At 46.5% G+C, this 18,376-nt stretch overlaps 1 protein-coding gene across 2 annotated transcripts; it reads left to right on the top strand.

The window, feature by feature from the left end:
- Positions 1-10,782: 10,782 nt before the first annotated feature.
- GADD45G (growth arrest and DNA damage inducible gamma) lies at positions 10,783-12,841 on the top strand. Of its 2 annotated transcripts, none has more exons than XM_066615305.1 (4): positions 10,783-10,954; positions 11,161-11,298; positions 11,427-11,640; positions 12,104-12,841. In XM_066615305.1, exons 1-4 carry the CDS (start codon positions 10,902-10,904, stop codon positions 12,212-12,214), a joined length of 516 nt encoding a protein of 171 aa, XP_066471402.1. In that variant the 5' UTR covers positions 10,783-10,901; the 3' UTR covers positions 12,215-12,841. The 2 variants fall into 2 exon arrangements, with proteins under 2 accessions (XP_066471402.1, XP_066471401.1); XM_066615304.1 differs by having other exon boundaries at positions 11,158-11,298.
- Positions 12,842-18,376: the final 5,535 nt, after the last annotated feature.

Raw genomic sequence — 18,376 nt, 5'->3', positions numbered from 1 at the left:
ACATCAGGGTGTTCAAACCCCATTTGTTTACATGCCCTCCCCCACACGGGCAGGCGGCTGGCGCTGCGGCTTGGGCGGGAGGGAACGTGCGGCGGTGGGTGGGGGCTCGCCCTCGGGGGTGGCAGGGGCTCTTTGCTCCGGCGCCCTCCTCTTCCTCCCGCCCGCGCCGTCCCTCTCTGATCTGGCCTCACCTGTGTTGGCTGGAAGCTCAGCACTTGAGGTGCGGGGTGGGCAGCTGGGCTACTTCTCAGCGTGGCTGCATGTGCGGGCACGCCAGCCGTTCGCACCCTCTCCTACGGGGTGCAGCCGCAGGAGGCGTCGGAGCTGCGCGCGCGCGCATGCTCGGGCTGGTGAGCGGCTGCTGTGTTGCAGGAGGGGCGAGCCCCTTCCCCCCCGGATGGGTTGGCCCCCCACGGAGCCGCAGCAGACGGCTGAAAGAGCCGCATGCGGCTCCAGAGCCACGGGTTGCACCCCAGGCCTAGGTCCACGTGGACCTACGCCAACAATTTCGCTAGTGCAGGTCAGAGTAGATGACAGAAGTGTCTGTGATGCTGCTTTTTGTACCTTCATTTCCCATAGGGAAACACAGAGGCTTTTGTGGGATGAACTCCTCAAGGGCCTGTCTTTTGTGCCTTGATGGAGTGGGTGATGGCAGCAAAGGTTGGGGTAGTGTTACCACTGAGCTGTGCAGCTTGAAGCCAAGCATGGAGCTTGGCAATGATGTGTGGTGTCATTGCTGACCTTTTGGAGGTGATGTTGCAGTGCAGTCACAATACCATGCAAGAAGATAAGGGGTCTGCACACTATCTTGGATCCCATGCAGAGGACATAGGTGAGAGGCCCTTCTTTTTTCTTGCTAATAACTTCAAGTCCGGAAGCTCCCAGGAACATGTGGCTTGTTTACAGGTTGAAAACCACTGCTAATTGAGTAAGAGGCACTTTTTCAAGTGGGTGCTCCTCTTTTATTTAGTAGGGGGAGAGTAACTGACCCTCCTCACCTCAGCAGTGTCTTTTCTAGGGGCTGCCTGCTGGTGTTCTTTTGCATCTTTTTAGATTGTGAGCCCTTTTGGGACAGGGAGCCATTTAGTTATTTGATTTTTCTCTGTAAACCACTTTGTGAACTTTTTGTTGAAAAGTGGTATATAAATACCGGTTTATTATTATTATTATTATTATTATTATTATTATTATTATTATTATTATTATTATTATTATTATTATTATTATAAAAAATGTGCTGGGTGGTGACCAAGGTGTAGCCAGTCATGGACTTCCCAAATGACAGGTGAGGCTTCTCAAGTTGGAATGAGAAGTAGTGCTGGTGGTTCTGCAAAGCCAAGGCCTGGCTCTTCCTTCTGGCTTTTGGGCCCTAAGGCCTCCTGTCATCAGCCCACTTGAAAATGCCACGAGGCCTGGGTCGTGCTCTCCTGTCATGCACCCAACACCGTGTACACATGCAAACAAATGTGTCAGGCAACAGTACTGTTTATTGTACTGTGAATTATGTAACATTACACTGCAGCCCATCCTGTTGCTACACTGAACCAAAGACAAAATGCCTGGTTATAACAGTTCACAGATGCAATTCCTTAGCCTTTCCCCTCCCCTGATAGCAAAAGTCAGGGTGGCGACTCAGATTTAAAAGATACGCTTAGATTTAGGTAGAGCAGCTGTCAGATTGCTCAGAGATTGTGCTCTTTGTCTGGACCTAAAAGAGATGATACAAAAGAGAGCCTGCAAAGGTTGCCAAATTATGTTTGCTCAGTTGGGCACCTCTCTGGCTATAAATTCAAACAGATTCAGGCCACAGATTCAAACAGGGCAACACATCTTCTTTCTCTGTTTAATAGGATGGATGCTTCAACATCTAGGTTCTAAAACAGAGTACATTCTTATTTCATTAAAACAGAATTCCTACTGAAAAATCAAATATGTTTAAAGCAAAGTATGGTTTAAAAGACTGGTAAAATTTCCATAGATGAAAATATGTTGAATTCTGTCCATAACCTGTTAAGTTACTAACATAAAAGTTAGCAACTTTTAGTTTTTCAACTGTTGTGTAATTTTAAAGAAAAGTGTGTATTTAACTTTGCATTAATTTATTTTAGTTTCATTGTTTCTACAAGTGATCATGACTCTAAAAGCACAAGAAATCATTTATACGAGTTTAATTTATTGTTTCCAGCTTTCTTCACATTCAAAAGGACATATGGAGTGCAATCATGTGTGTGCATATTCAGAAATAAGCCTGATTCAATGGGATATATAGCCCAGTCACATCTGGAAGCTACAGTGATGCCAGAGCAATGACCACCATATCCTAAACCTGACCAGGTAACCCCAGGCCAGTGCAGCCCTCCTGGAAATGCTAGTGCAGCCCTTTCCAGTAACTCCAACAGTATCCATCGAAACTTGCACACAGCCCACCATCCATGGAATGGTGTCCTGATGTTGGTGCGTTATTGGTGTGACTTTGGTGTATCATCAGCATTGGATACTTGCAGTCCCAATGCCAGCTGCCAGAGAAGCACCACCACAGTGAACCAGGGGTGGGGGCAGGTGCAGGGTCAATGAGCCACTAGAAACAAGCAACACAAACACAGGGCCAAATCCTATCCAATTTTCCAGTGCTGGTGCTGCTGTGTCAGTGGGGCGTGTGCTGCATCCTGTGGTGGGCAGGCAATCACAAAGGCCTCCTCAAGGTAAGGGCACATTCATTTCCTTACCTTGGGACTGAATTATGGCTATGTGCTGGAAAGTTGGATAGGATTGGGCCCACAGTCACCATCACCAACCATGGGGAGATGCCCCTATTTCAAGGATAGGACTGGGCGGTCACTCTTGTATAAGTGTGTATAGGATTGCAGTCTAAAATATCAAAATATTATTTTTAAAAAGCACCTTCTCCATTTCAAATATAATGCTATTCCAAGAAGCACATTAATAGGGCATTATAATAGCATATAAATCTTTCGGATTTAGATGTCCACATGCACTTATTATGAGTCCCTTTGAGACATGGAATTTTTCCCATTTTACGATGTAAACCAGTTTGTGAACTTTGCTGTTGTTGATGATGAAAAATAGTGTATAAATATTTTAAATAATAAGAACTAAATAAGCTGACTACAACATGGGCCTTCCATTTTTAATTTAGCTCAGCAACCTAGGGCATGGCCCAGTCAAAATTATTCACTTTCACACCTCATTAACTTTGGTGAGGGAACAGGAATTATGACTGTCATATATGGGTATGTATGTACCACCTTTTCACCCCAATATTCTCGAAGCAATGTGCATAGCAAAGGAATGAGAATATGGATTTATGTCCCTATCTGAAAAGAAACACAAGGGAGACACCAGCAGGAAGCAAAGGCAGCTCATCCATGTGGTCAACTGGACTGGTTGCCTTGGATAGCAGGCTAGCTAAGGATGTCCACCTCCACCTGCCCATTTACCTCCAGTGCTCCTCTTCCTGCTCCCACTTCCTGAATTTGTAAAGGAAGTGGGAGCAGAAGAGGAAGTGTGAAGGAGAGGTCATGACCTAAATTAGCTAAGTGGGAAGACCAGGGGCTGATGCATCACCAGATTGGGGGGGGGGGGCAGCATTTGGCATACCATCTCAGGAATCAGGAGGGCTGAGTGGGAGGAGGGATACTATGCTAGGATGATAGTTATCTCCCTGCTAAACATGAGAGCCATGACTTTGCAGGTACAAACTGCAAGAGTGGGGATTCTGGTTGGACAATAGGAATACATTCTTGATGGTCAGGGCAGTTCAGCAATGGAACAGATTGCCAAGGGAGGTGGTGGATTTTCCCTCATTGAAGATTTTCCAGCAGAGGCTGGACAGGCACTTGCTGAAGATGCTTTTCAAGAAGGATTTCCTGCTACAGACAGGAAAGTGACCTTGCTGGTCCCTTCTGTGATTCTGTGACTTTATTTATTTATTTTTAATATTTTATTTATTTATTACAGATACAGGTAAGGAAAATGGGTTATACTTAGGGCTGGTACAACACAGGTTACACATGGGTGTATTGGCCCTAGATTACAACATGCATCATTCAATTAAAAAACACACACACAATAATCATCAGTACAAAGGCTATCATATTTATCAATATAAAAATTTGAATTTACCAAAATACTCAATATTGTTTAACTAAGATTATCTATCCAGTCATAAAAAGACTTCCAATATATTCTTACTTTATCTAAATCTCTTTCTTTGTGATTGTGTGACTTTAGAAGATATCTGTTTGCTCAGTAAGCAGGAGTTATTATAATCCCCTGTTGAATCAATGGGTCTTAAAGGTGTGGATGCTGGCTGGCTTCATCCTGATTATGTACTTCTTAATCTTAAAATCAAGTACTATGCAGCAGGATAAGTGATCCTGCAACAATGCAATAAAAATACCACTTCACTTTCTGTGCTTAACATTCTGGAAGAAATGGGCATGATCAGAATGCATTTGATGCATCAATCTTGATAAAGCTCCACAAATCTGTGTCTGGAAGGCGGACTACCTGGGAACGTTCACTGCTTTGAACTCCCTGGCAGTAAGGTATGAATGAAAGAGAGCAATGGCACTCTAGGAATATAAAACAATCCAGATGTGCTTATCTCTGTGTGCTCAGTCTCTTTTATATTTAGAAGTTCTTATTATTTAAAACTCGAGAATGAAGGCACTCTCCTTTATCTCTCTCTAAAATGATAAGGTGAGAACCTATTCTCCTTCTGTCCACAAGAGAGCGCCCTGATGTTGTAAATAAGAGTCTGGCAAAATCTACTTTTCCTTTTGGGGTAGAAATGAAAATTCAAATGCTTTAACTGGTTTAGGATTAGAGCAAATGGTTTTAAATTGCTAATACTGTATAATGGAATCTGTAGACATTAGAAACCCCTAGCAGAAAGCCTGTGCTTGCCTTGTGAAGAAAAGAGCAACAGGTGACTTGACGTCTGAGCTTGATGCCTTTAGTTACAAATAAATTGCTCATTTATTATCATTAACAGTATTTATATACTGCCAGGGTGACCAGATGTCATAACCACAAAAGAGGATAAGGCGCCCAAAATGTAGGACATAACAAAATGAAAGCTTAAAAACACTCATAAATGGATTTCATGGGATTAATTTAAGCACTGTATTCCTTATTATTAAGTTTAAAACTATCTTGTAAATAATTTATTACATATAATAAGAAGGCTATGTGCTGCCTGCAGGAGCCCACTCACGGGGAAAATGAGGATATCTAAGTTCTTTTCCAGGACATGAGGCTAAAAAAGAGGACATGTTCTGGAAAAAACGTCTGGTCACCCTGTATTCTGCTTTTCGACAAAAAAACGTTCACAAAGTGGTTTACAGACAAAATCAAATAATCAAATGGCTCCCTGTCCCAAGAAAGTTCACAATCCAAAAAGATGCAGAAGAACATCAGCAAATAGCCACTAAAAAGACACCGTGCTGGGTTGAAAAGGGGACAGTTACTCGCCCTCTGCTAAGTATAAGAGGAGCACCAATTGAAAAAGTGTTTCTTGAAGAATAGACTTATGGCTGCTTTGTAAACAAAATGAACATGGGGAAATCGACTGTAGACCACTGAAGAAGATGACGGCCCAATCCTATCCAACTTCCCAGTGCCAACGAAGCCGCAATGCAGCCACAAGGGAACAAACATTCCCTTATCTTCAGGAGTCCTCCATCCCTGCCCCCCCACTGCAGGATGCAGCACATGCCCCATTGGCATGACTGCATCACTGCTGGAGAAGCTGGACAGGATTGGACCCTTATGTAGAGTTGGACAATTGGTCCATCTAGCTCAGTGTTTCTCTACCAGTGGTTCTGGTGGTACTCGTGGGACCCCTGGACACCTGCTGCCTGACAGAGACACCAGGAACACGGCACAACAAACAGCGGTAGGAGGCTCCAAAGCATGCTTTTCCATGCTCGAAAAAGCTCTCCCGTCCTCCCTGAGCCTCTAACCAGTGTTTGTTGTGTTACATCTGGCCTCCCAACCTAGAAATAACTTCCGGTGGTACTTTGAATAGGTGAACCATGTGAAGTGGTATAGTGGAGGACAAGTGCTGAGATGCACTGATCTAGCTCAAGGTGGTGTACCATGTCTGGCAGTTTTTTCTCCAGGGGTCCTGCCCAGCCTGAACTAGAGACACCAGGGACCTTCTGCAGGCAAAGCATGTCCACTACCACAGACCTAGGCCTCCCCAGGTATGTCTTTTCCAAACACATTTGCCTGAGCACAGTGGCGTGTTACTGGCTTCCTTGTCCCAATAAGTTTGTTATGAGCCAATGCAGATTACTAATGAGGCTGATGTAATTAGCAGCTTGCCTGCAGCACTGCCATACCTGAGGGTCACTGAAGGGACCACCACAAGCTGGGTGTGAAAGGATAGTTGCCAGCCATCGCCAGTCTACTTTTGTTTCAGCTAAAGGAGCCATTTCATGGGGAAAAAAATCCATGTTTTCTTCAAAGAGGGAAATGTAATTGATTCAGGAAACTAGTTACAAAAACTGGTAAAAGCTGAGTAAAAACTGAAGTAATAATCATTACCAGGAAGGAGAACTTTTCTCAACTGTGGAAAATATTGGTTCTTTCTGGGGGAATCGACACATGACATTCAAACACGACTATCCCTTGCAGGTTTCCTTGAGCCAACAGCATCTGGATCAGGACCCCTATGGATAAGGACCATAATGGGGGGGGGGTAGAGGCTTTAGCCCCATTCTTCCATATAGGGCCCAATCAATACCTCCTACATCCAGCTGCTGTTTGCCCTGAAAAAGCTCCCACTGGGACAAAACTGGTACCTGGTGCTAGAGCAGCAGTCTGTATATTAGCTGTGTCCCCCAGTGGCTTAAATCAGCACTGAGCAAAGTGAACAATGCTCTTCATTAAGTGCAAACAGGTGTTAATCCCTTTGGGGCTCCAAACACAGACAATGCAGTTTCTTGGGATGCTTTCATTTAAAATCCTAGGTTGGAAGATTCTTTGTGACATCTGTATTATAAAAGGACACAGTATGAGAGACTGGGGCTGCAAGCCTATTCACACTTACCTGGGAGTAAACCCCATTGACCATAATGAGACTTACATCTGAGTAGACGTGCCTAGGCTTGGACTCTTAAAATGATTGTCCTTTTGAAAACACAAGGGATAGGGTATAATTATTTCATATTAAAAACTGTTTTAGGGACCTGTCCACTGTGCCTAAAGCAGCATGTCCTCTTTGTCCAGTTAGGCCCCTTGCTTTCTTCTGTGTGTGCCCCAGACTAATGCCTGAGCAAACCACATCCCCACTTCCTCCTCTTGCTACCCTCCATTCCTTCCTCCACCTTGCCTCCCTCTATCCTCCAGCTGCAACTATGTTCTTCTTCATCATCACTGTCCTCTTCCTGGTTCCCCACCCTTCCTCATTTGAAAAGCCCAAGAAGTGATTCAAAGAGGAAGCACATGTAGAGAAGTGAAGAAGACATTCCAGCTCTGCCCCCATCTCCTTCCATGCACTCCCTGGAGAAGCAGGAAGTATAGAGTGGAGGAGGGGGCAATGGCAGCCGATCTCTCTCTCTCTCTCACAGCCTGGGCCTGGCTGAGAAAGAGGGCAAGCTATGGCAGCTGCTGCAACCAGGTTGCTTGTTTGCTTTGGGCCCAGCCAAGAAAGCCAGCTGGGCAGGTGCCCATCCTCAAGGCACCTGAGGCTACTGCTGCAGGTGGGTCACTTGCTCACCCTATCTTCAGGCTTCGCCTGTCGTGTTAGCCTCCTCATAAGAACATAAGTAGAGCCCTGCTGGATCAGGCCAAAGGCCCATCTAGTCCAGCTTCCTGTATCTCACAGTGGCCCACCACTCCTCTGGGATGCTTGCTGCATCTGCTGGATGTGCCTGGTGAGAGGATAGCCCAGCAGGGCAGGATAAGTGGTGGACAGAGGCAGTAGGCAGGGGTGTGTGGGAGTCACTTTGCTGCTCTTTAAGGTTCAGTACAGTTGGGCAGATGACTCTCAGGGATGAAATACATGACCTCTATGTGCTGGTTTCTGCAGCACCCCATACATACAACACTCCCCGCTTGCTTCTATCTGACAACAGGGTTATTTCAGAGTATCAGCTCTGAACTAACCTGTGGCATTCCTACTCCTCTGCATCATACAATTCAAATTGGAAGATCTCTAGAGGCCTGTTTGGAAAACTAGCTCCAGTCTTATTTGGCTGGCTAAATTCCATTTCAGGTGGCAAACCATCTTAGGCAGCAAACCTCTAGCACTTACCCAAGAGTAGTTCATGCAGCACAAGCCTATATATGTCTACTCAGAAGTAAGCCTCGTTAAATGGGACTTATTCCCAGGTAAGTGTGCATATAAGATTGCAGCCTTATTGGAGTAGAAGTGGCTATTCTTTGCGAAGCCACAAGGTGGCGCAAATCGACTTGTAATCCCTAACGCCGCTTTTGTGGTTCAGGGAAGCAAGTAAAAGTTGCAGGAACAGCTGCCTCACTCAGCATGCTACCCCTGCAAGCCACCTTCAGAAAGGGGACAGAATTTGCACAAGGAGTAGCAAGGCACGCAGAACACACGTCCCTTCTATGGCTTGCAAGTTAGTTCTGGAAGGATTTCCCCACCAAATCTTTGCAGTGTTTCTGCAAAGATGCGCGATGCCCACGGCCTGTAGTAAGCGCTGCTCATTCAGATTTCCCCATCTGAAAGTAGGAAGAAGTAGCAGAGAACTCACGGTGTGTGTTAACCCATTTTTGACCAGCCCACACATTTTTTTGTCCAGGCCACAAAAGTGTCACGCATTTGATCCCTGTTGCAACGTTGGGCAGAAATGGCTAGCTTAAGGACTTAGAGCGCGATCCTATTCAACTTTCCAGCACTGGTGCACCCCCAATGCATCCCTGGGGTAAGGGGACACATGTTCCCATAACCTGAGGAGGCCTCGGTGACTGCCCCTCTATGGCAGGATGCAGCGCATGCTCCACTGAAAAATTGGATAGGATTGGGCCCTTAGAGCCGTGCCCTTAGAGCCCAAGCCTATGAATATCTACTCAGAAGTAAGTCCTATTGTACTCAGTTGAGCTGACTCCCAGGTAAGGACGGATAGGATTGCAGCCTTCAACTGCGATGCTCCTACAAGCAGGGAGAGGCGGCCATCAGGAAGTGGGGCAAAGAGACCCCTTCCTCCCCTTCCCCCCTCCCAGAAATTGCATCGTGCCTTCCGACGTGCTCTGCTCATCAATCGCCCAGGCAGGCGACCCTGGGTGCCCCCCTGGCCACATGCCAGCTCTACCCCGTCCTGTTCCGCAATGCCTGCAAAGCGTGGCTGAAGGATTGCAGACAAAGGAGGCACAATGGGGGCTTTTCAAGGAGGAGGCGATCGCGTGCCCCCCAAGCCCCCCGGCTCCATGGCACTGGGCCGGCGTGCGCCAGTGGAGACATTCATCAGCACCAACAGATTGGCCGGCGCGCAAGAGAGTCGTGCCATTGTCGTGCCCCCTCCCCCCCAGCAAAGCCGCACCCCGGTGGCAGGTGGACAGTGCCGCTATGAAGAGAAAGCCCCGATTGTCTGCGCTCCAAACCGCCACACGCCAGACCTCGGCCATTGTGCGCGCTCCATAGAAATGCAAACGAGCAGCGTGTGCCGGCCGCAATCTGCTCCGAGCAGCGGCTCATTAGCCATGCAGGACTGCTGCCCTCCTTGGTGGGGAGGGCGCGAGGCGCAGCCAGGCGCACTTACGGTGGCCTTTGCCAAACCCTTTAACTGCATGTTCTTCCAGACGCCCCCCACTCACCCAAAGGATGCAAGAAATGGGGGGATCCAGCAATGCACAGAAATATGTCCCGTGCATAATGCACACACATCCATGCGTGCATTTCCAATCTGACTCGTTGCACTGAAAGAAGCAAGCTTTTTTTAAAGCCAATTAAAGTTGCAGTCCTAGCCACACTATCCTGGGAGTAAGCCCCATTGACTACACTGGGACTTACATGTGAGTAGATAGGCATAGGTTTGGGATCTGAGGCTGCCATCCTATCCACTGACCTGGGAGCAAGCCCCCATTGACTATAATCGGACTTAATTGTGAGTTAGATAGGCATAGGCTTGGGTTTTGAGGCTGCAATCCTAGCCACGCTGACCTAGGAGTAAGCCCTATTGATTATAATGGGACTTACTTGAGTAGACAAGCATAGGCTTTGGCTCTGACAGCCCTATACATACTTTCCTGGGAGTAAGCCCTATTGAGTATAGTGGGACTTGCTTATGAGTAGACAAGCATAGGTGTGGGCTCTAAGTTGCCACACTTTTTTTTTTTGTAACACCATGCATTTAAACGCATCGCATTCGCAATGCACAAGTGTGGAAAGGACGCTCGCTTTCAGCATGCAGAGCAGGTTGCACACCTCTCCTGAAGCCCCCTTGGCTCTTGGATGGGGGCGCTCGCCTCTTAAAAGATCAAATATTCGGGCTGCTGCAGTCTGCCTAGTAACATCGGAACAAAAGCAGCAGCAGGAGATTGGAGGCATTGTAATCCCCCGGTCCCCACTCACTGACTCTACCCTACTACTACTCCTCCCCCCCCCGTCTTCTCCCACGTGTCCTCCTGGCACGACCGGCTCTACCTACTGCCTGCTTAGCATAACAATACTCCCCTCGTCTGGCCAATCAGCGCGCCGGAGATGGTAGCAGCTGCTAAGCAGCTGCCGGCACAGGAGCTCGCAGCCTATAAATAGGGCGCGCGGCGCAGCTCGCTTCTCACTCTTCGCTGGGACTTGGACTAGAGCAGAGCTGCAGCTTTACCCCGGGGATTGTGCGCTCCTGAGCTCGCCTTGCGTGGATCACTCTCGGATACTGTTTATTTCCTGGGCTTCTTATTCCCTTTGGACCATTATGACTCTGGAGGAAGTCCACGGCCAGGAAGCCATGCCCGAGACGAGCGACAGGTAGGTAGCTAGCAGAGCTCGGGGGAAGCGGGGGTGGTGGTGCCTGGGGAGCATCGCGCGCAGCCGGCTCTTCAGTGCTTGGGAGCCTGCAGAGCGCAGCAGTGGAGCTGGGTCGGGGGGCACCTGCCCGGAGTGGGGCTTGCTTGCAGCAGCGCCGGAGGCTCTCGCCGCTCACCGCCTTTCTCCTTCCTCTTCCTCCGCAGCAGCAGCAGCAGCACCAGCAGCGCCCCGAGTGGCAGCAGGATGCAGAGCGCAGGCAAAGCCCTCCAGGAGCTGCTCGTCTCCTCGCAGCGCCGCGGCTGCCTCACTGTGGGCGTCTATGAATCCGCCAAGCTGATGAATGTGTGAGTACCTGAGTGTTTGCGGGGCCAGATGTGTCCTGGGTGGCTGGGGGACATGGCATCCTCTCTCTCACCCGTGCTGGCACCTTCCCCGGTCACTAATAGTGGCTCCCCCCCTTCTCTTCCTGCAGAGATCCGGACACGGTGGCTTTCTGTGTGCTGGCTGCAGACGAGGATGATGAGGGCGACATTGCCTTGCAGATCCACTTCACCCTCATCCAGGCCTTCTGCTGCGAGAACGACATTGACATTGTGAGAGTGAACGACATCCAGAAGCTGGCCACCATCGTGGGGGCCAGCGAGGAAGCCGGGGAGCCACGAGATCTGCACTGCATCCTCATCACGGTGAGTCTCCACCACCTCCACTCCAGGATGAGATCGAAGCAGTAGGTGCAGCGCTTGCAGGCTCCTTCCATCTCTTTAGAGAATGGAGCATAGCACCAAGAGTCTTAAGATAGGAGCCTTGTGGGGGATTTCCTTGCCTGCTGCCATCAATACTCTCCATGCAGCTTGAATAGTGACAGGTTGATTCTATGGGGCGTGGTATTGGCCACTAAACTGTTCTTGTAGCTCAGTTTAAAAGTGCTTTCCAAAGGAGCAGCACTCATGAATGTGTTGGCAGCTCTGGGGGGGGGGGTATTATGTAAATGCTAAAGTCATAGTCATGCAGGAGTCATGCAATAGTTGGGAATAGTCATAATGACCCAGAACAAGACACTTTCTTTTATAAGTAAAATATTATTTAAGGTGCTCTGCTGATTCAGAGTTCTGCAGGGATCACTCATGAATGCTTCTTTTCCTCTTGTAGAATCCCAATGAGGATGCCTGGAAAGATCCAGCATTGGAAAAGCTGAACCTGTTTTGTGAAGAAAGTCGAAACATCAACGACTGGGTGCCCAACATCACCCTGCCAGAGTGAAGCAGACCACCCAATGCATAGGAGAGGATGGATCCTTTTTTTTTGCATTCTCAGGATGGAGTTGCACACCTGTACAACCCAACAAGTGGCTGATCCTGGGGAGTAGCTTGGTCAACAGCTTGGATTAAGTCGCTCAGACAGCACGTGGTGGGTTCTTGTGGAGAAAGGAGAAGCAAAGGAGGAGAGGGGAATGGCTGATGCCAACAGTATGTCCCCCCCCCCCCCCACTGTGGTGCAGCGCTGGAGAAGCTGGCAAATCCATGGAGCTGAAGGACTGCAAGTTTTTGGGAGCAGAAGGGGGCAAAAAACTGTTGCAGGTTTCTGGGTCAGGAAGACTGTCTGTGAGAGAAAGTTGGAAGACTGGACACAGGTGGCATGAGAAAGTATGGACATAATATTGGAACCAGGAACTGTTGGTGGGGGGTCCTGAGCCCCCAAGAGACTTGGACACTCAAGAGACTTTGGTACTGTGACACTTCAAGAAAGGTTTTGATGCAACCTGACTTACTGGAGGCCTTTGGACTATATTCTACATTGATAGCCAATTTTGCAATAATCCTTCTAAAAATGAAATTCATGCTGCTAACTGAAGATCTTATAATTTTGTAATAAATTTTTTGACAACTAGCTTCCATGTGGTTGTGGTCTTGCTTGTGAGGTGGTGGAAGAGAAGTGGAAGCAAAAGTTTGAAAAGCCAAGCACACTGGCTCTCCAAGTTATGTGCAGCTGCGCTGGCACTTTTGCACAGATGCAGTATGTCCTTTGGTGCTTTTGTGCAGGCATGATAGCAGTGGGTTGGCAAGAACTGGATGTTTTGACTTCTTGAGGACCCCTGGAACATAAGTAGGCAGCTTAGTGAGAATTGGCAATGAACCTAATGTCCCAATACTGAAGGTCTGTAGGACTTTAAACATTCCTCTGAAAAAGGTGCTGCAGGAAAGCAACAACTAGGCCATACTGAAATAGTGGCAAGCACATGGTAGTGAACTTGAAGTTTATTTGTTGGACTGTGGCCTTAGCAGTTTCAGTGTTGATTTTTGCAAGTGCATGTTACTTGTGTAGCATAACTGCTGCAACACTTAATGACTGCAACACATTCTGGTCATCCAATACCATGGAAACACGAGCCAGAGCTAATTGCAGCTCTGTGGAACATGCTTTTGCAGTTTATACAAATGTGGGGGGAGGAGGAGGAAATGTGTTTCATCCTCTGTTTTAGCAGATCTCTAAACTGTGCTTATTAAAAGTCAGAAGTGGCTCAGTTCTGTATCCTTGGTTTAAGGCATTTGAATGACAGTGGCTGGACCAAAGGGCATACCTTTCATTTGCAATGACTTGGCCTTTCACCCACCCCATTGCAACAGCTGCTTATCACAACAGCTTGCTAGACTGAAGAGCTGCATCCTTAATGAGCTCTGTTATAGTAGGTGGCCTTTGTCATGCCCTAACAGACCACGGTACATGTGCCTCCCCAGCTGAACTTCCAGAACTGAAGAATAAAAACAAAAGTAGTCTTAACAGTTTCAGATGCAGTGTTTACTACTTGATGCTAAAGTTCAGTAGCTGCAGTTAAAGGTTTTACATTTCATTCTGTTAGTTGCATCCCTTCTGTAGAACTGCAGATCTCATTTTCGTTAAAAGATACAACCAGACTTTCAGCCTGAACACTAGACACAATTGCATTGGAAATATGCAGATGGAGTGCCAAGAGCTTGCATCTGCTTCAAGCTGTCGACTTGTTGTCTGTCTACCATATGCTGGAACAATAGGAGCTGTCATTTCAGGCCCTCAATTGTCTACAAGCACTAATTCAATGAATAAAACAGACAGCATTTTTAAAAAAAGATAGAAAAGTTAGTAAAAGTCACCCATGCGGATACTGATTTCACTTGATTCTAGCAAAAATGTCATTTTGCCAAAATCTGGTGCCACTATGCTAAAGCACCAGCCATGTTTTAATAAAGCAAATATAAATTTTAATAAAATGCAACCACACAGACTAGTAAAACAATAACACTACTGAAGATTTGCCCACAATCCACATTTTTCATTTTAGTTGGAAGCATTAAGAAAAGGGTAGTCTAGCAGGATAAAAAAGGATAATGACAAGTGGCATTGGATACTGTGAAGAATATGAGTAGCATTCCAGTTATTCTAATTTCTAAGCATGTGTGCATGCACACACAGAACTGTCATATAGATGTCAGACTTTGTAGCTTAGCCCATTCCTTTGTCTGGTGTTTGTGGCTGAACGCCCCATTGCATCTTGGACAAAAATGTATCATTTGCTGCCCAGACAATGGAATGTGAAGTTCTGTTTCTAACACATCATGTGGATTACATTCCACATAGTGCTAGTTGCTTTAGCTGTATAAGATATGATAGGGTAATAGTGGCTATGCAAAGCGTCTTAATTAGTATTGCAGTTGACATAACAAGAGAAGGCTAAGCTTGAGCTACAAGACCACTCGCATGCAAAAGTTAGTATGTAAACACATTCTGGCGCTACTTATTACTGAAGGTATGCTGTATGCAGTAACTATGTGATGGCAACAGGAGTTATTTACATCAGTGAAATAACACTGCTGTAATGAAATCCCTGTTGATTGTTGACACACGTTCTTCAGCTATTTGGTAATCCACCATTATTGTATTTTCTATGTAGAGCTTTGGGACAGTGTGAAATATCTAAAATGAGAGGTACTGGGACCAGAACCTACCCAGAAGCTTTTCCTGCAAAAACCAGTTGCACAGGGATTGTGGTTACTCACTGGTGAACCTATGAGTAAGCATATGTAGGATTGCGATGGATGTCCCACTGAATCTAGTTTAGGCCATGTTTTTAGAGTCCAACTGCCTATTAACTAAAGCATGTAATTAATGTTGATGCACTTTTACCTTGTAACCTAAAAAGCAGCTAGATAGGGGCCCCAGTCTGGATCAAGCTTCCTGTTGCTGTTTGTCCTAGAAAGATACGGGTGACACCAAGAACATTTGCTATTGGTAAATAACTATGGGGGGAGCCTAGATTAAGATCATGGTCCCAAACTAGCAGCTACTTAGTATCAAAAGGCAAGTGCATCACAGGCTACCTGGAGTAAGGTAGCTTAGGCTGAGTGATAGTGACTGGCCCAAGGTCACCCAGGAAGTTTTATGCATGGATGAGTTCTTTTATTTAACAAAGAGGCAGGCCTGCGTTCTGGGGAATCTCACGGGTTTCAGTAAGCTTCCCAGGAACCTTGCATAAGTCACCTGTTCAGTTTTATAGCCAAGAACCATGCAAAACAAAAAGGGTTTCTTGGAATAATTTGTCTGCAATGGGTAAGCCATAACCTATGGCCTTGAATGGCTTAATAAACTGTTGAGCTGATAAGATGGAAGCAAGTTCTTAAAACAAGCATACATATTGTATTATAACTGGAGAACTAATTTGGCCACTTTGTCCAAAGATTGTGTTTTGTACAAGGAATACTTGTCAAGAGAAAAGTTACACTTTATTCTTTTAAGCAGGAAAGCAAAACAACATTCCAAGAACTAATTGCCCTGAAGTGACACTGCTTCAACCACATGGCAGAATGTACTGTAAAACAGGTCAGCAAATGAAGGAAAATCAAAACAATGCTTGGTTTTTTCCCCCAGGTAACATACTCCAAAATGTCCTATTCATGTGCTGATCCCAGAACACGTTGATTTGGTAGGAAACTGAGGGAATGGTATGAAGATACCTTATATAGAGCTATCTCTGACTTGTTCCAGAGCTTACATGGATGGAAGCTCTTCAAGAAAGAATAGCATAGAGCAGTGGTTCCCATACTGGTGGGTACCCAGCCCTTATCTCTGATCTGAACCTTTATATTGGAGATAAGGGATTTGTAAACAAGCTGCAGAGGAGATCACAGAGTGCTGTGAGACTCCAGGACCCTGCAGGAAGCCAGCGCTGCCTCCCAGGTATGTCAAAAAGACCCTTGGCAGCACTGTTGCTGTCCCCCTCCCCACCCACACAAATACTTACCTGGTTCCCATCCTCCCTGTATGAGTTGGGGAGGCATAGCAAGATAAAATAAGTCCTGTTGACAAACTATTTAGGATTACAAGCTGGCTTCCTGGTCTTCTAGCAATGTATAACTGCAATAATGTGCAAAACAAATGGTCCAAACCTATAGTCGTGATCTGCTGCAGGAACTAGTGTCCTGGCGGCGGAATGCACTTTCCAGCAGTCATAAATATTGGAAGCAAGCATTGCTGCCGCTTCTGGACCACCAGTGGAGAGGCCTTGCACATGGCAGCATAAAAAGGAAGGTCTATCAACAGAGGTGAGTTGGTAGGGAGGGTGTAACAGGTGGGGAATAGGTGGAATGGGGTGTTGGAGGCAAGAGGATGTGGCACCTGGTATCCACTTGCACTGGATGCTATCCCCTCCGGTGTCACTTGACACACATCCTTTGTCTCTTTGAATTTGTGCCAGCTAAAGAACTGGCACAGGTTTGAGGGAACCCACTGCTGGTTGAGGTCTTACAGAGGGGTAAGGGAAAATATTTTCCCTTTTCCCTCCCAAGCTTCTCAATTGACACCCTGCACACCAGCATGTTATGCGATGGTTGCCTGCGATGGCAGGGAAAACCATAGATGGGGTTGAAAATGTGTTGTAGTGATATGAAAACAGTCCAACTGGAAGTATCTTGTTGGTTTAGTGATGGTAGGTGTTGCTGCTGCTGCATTGCCAACTTCGATGTCAGTGTGACCTCTTGCCTCAGAGTGTCACAAACTGTGGTCTATTTTGCATGCCTTAGAATTTATTTGCCAACCTTTGGCAAACACCAAATAACACTATGTTGTTTGCATGTGGCCTTTTGATATTCTGATCCTGGGGAAATCTTTTCATATTATGGGTCAGAAGAATAAAGAAAAATATGCTTCTACCCAACTGGGAAAGACAGATAATTCTATCAATAGCATTCTATCCATTATCTAAAATTCGGATATTTCTAGGAACAGTGCTGTCATTGATACGTTGCTATTTCTGCATTCTCATCTGTCCTGTGACATGCCAAATCCATAATTTTTTTTTAAAACAATGGTGGCACTGCAGATGACTTTCACATTGCAAAATAGAGTGCAAACATATTTGCATTCCTATAGCTTAAGCAGCTCTATAGGATAGGGGTGCTGGTGTTAATTTAGCACGTGCAGGCTAAGGCCCAGATCCAGGCTGGGATGCAATCTCACATTTTGCAGAAATGTTATAGATTGGAAGGTCAATTCAGTGGCATAGCTAGAGGGGGTGCAAAGCACTAAGTTTTTCAGGAAGTCTCACTGCAGTGTGCAAGTGACCCCTCCCTTTCTCCTTTGGAGCCTCTTGTTATCTGGTGTCTCTTTGGAGGTCTCTTGTTATCTGGTGTGCTCCCTGGGGCATTTGGTGGGCCGCTGTGAGATACAGGAAGCTGGACTAGATGGGCCTATGACCTGATCCAGTGGGGCTGTTCTTATGTTCTTATGCACCCCCTCTAGCTATGCCACTGGGTCAACTAACAAATTTCACCTGGTGATGGCATGGCAAAGCTGCTATAGGTTGTCATTTTGGGGTGTTTTGGATGGTCCTGCAAATGCTCTTAGTGCCTGTTGAAATTGCAGCACCACTTCAACCCTCCCCCCCCAGGCATCTCTACATATGGTCAAACCTAAACATGGCAAACACCACACCCCAACAATAACTCAAGATAGCTTTCCCTTGTTGAACTGGTTGTATGAATTGCCCATTGCTGTTAATCAAAATATGTTGGGAAAGAGACCAGTTTTAAATGGGGTGTGTGTGTGGGGTTGGGGGGGTTGGGTAAGCATACAGGGAGGACTGCTTCAAAAATGCTGGGAGGTCCAATGCTGAGGCCTGTTTGTTTTGCATCAGGTCTCACTCCTTTACACTGCTATGTAGAGATGTACAGATGACACTCTTCAAAACAGCAACCTTACACTCTTCTGCAGAGCTTGAATTGTGGCCAGTGCTTCTATAAGGCACGATGGAAAAACTGCCACTATGTTCTGAGTTATAGTCTGTTTCCAAAGAGACTATGACAGGGAACAGACTGAACTCTCTTCATGCCAAAGAACCTGCAGGCAGTGTCACCAGCCCAGCTCTAGTTGGGGGCAAATGAGTTGGTAAAATTC

The sequence above is a fragment of the Tiliqua scincoides genome, chromosome 2, assembly GCF_035046505.1.
Source record: "Tiliqua scincoides isolate rTilSci1 chromosome 2, rTilSci1.hap2, whole genome shotgun sequence".
In the NCBI taxonomy this organism is placed as follows: domain Eukaryota; kingdom Metazoa; phylum Chordata; class Lepidosauria; order Squamata; family Scincidae; genus Tiliqua; species Tiliqua scincoides.
Note: the sequence above shows the minus strand (reverse complement) of the source record. Positions and strands in the feature narration are given on the sequence as shown.

Coding starts and splice junctions, on each gene's coding strand:
- GADD45G (XM_066615304.1), top strand. CDS start 10,902: ATGACTCTGGAGGAAGTCCACGGCCAGGAAGCCATGCCCGAGACGAGC. Junction 10,955..11,157: donor ATGCCCGAGACGAGCGACAG/GTAGGTAGCTAG, acceptor CTTCCTCCGCAG/CAGCAGCAGCAGCACCAGCA. Junction 11,299..11,426: donor TCCGCCAAGCTGATGAATGT/GTGAGTACCTGA, acceptor CTCTTCCTGCAG/AGATCCGGACACGGTGGCTT.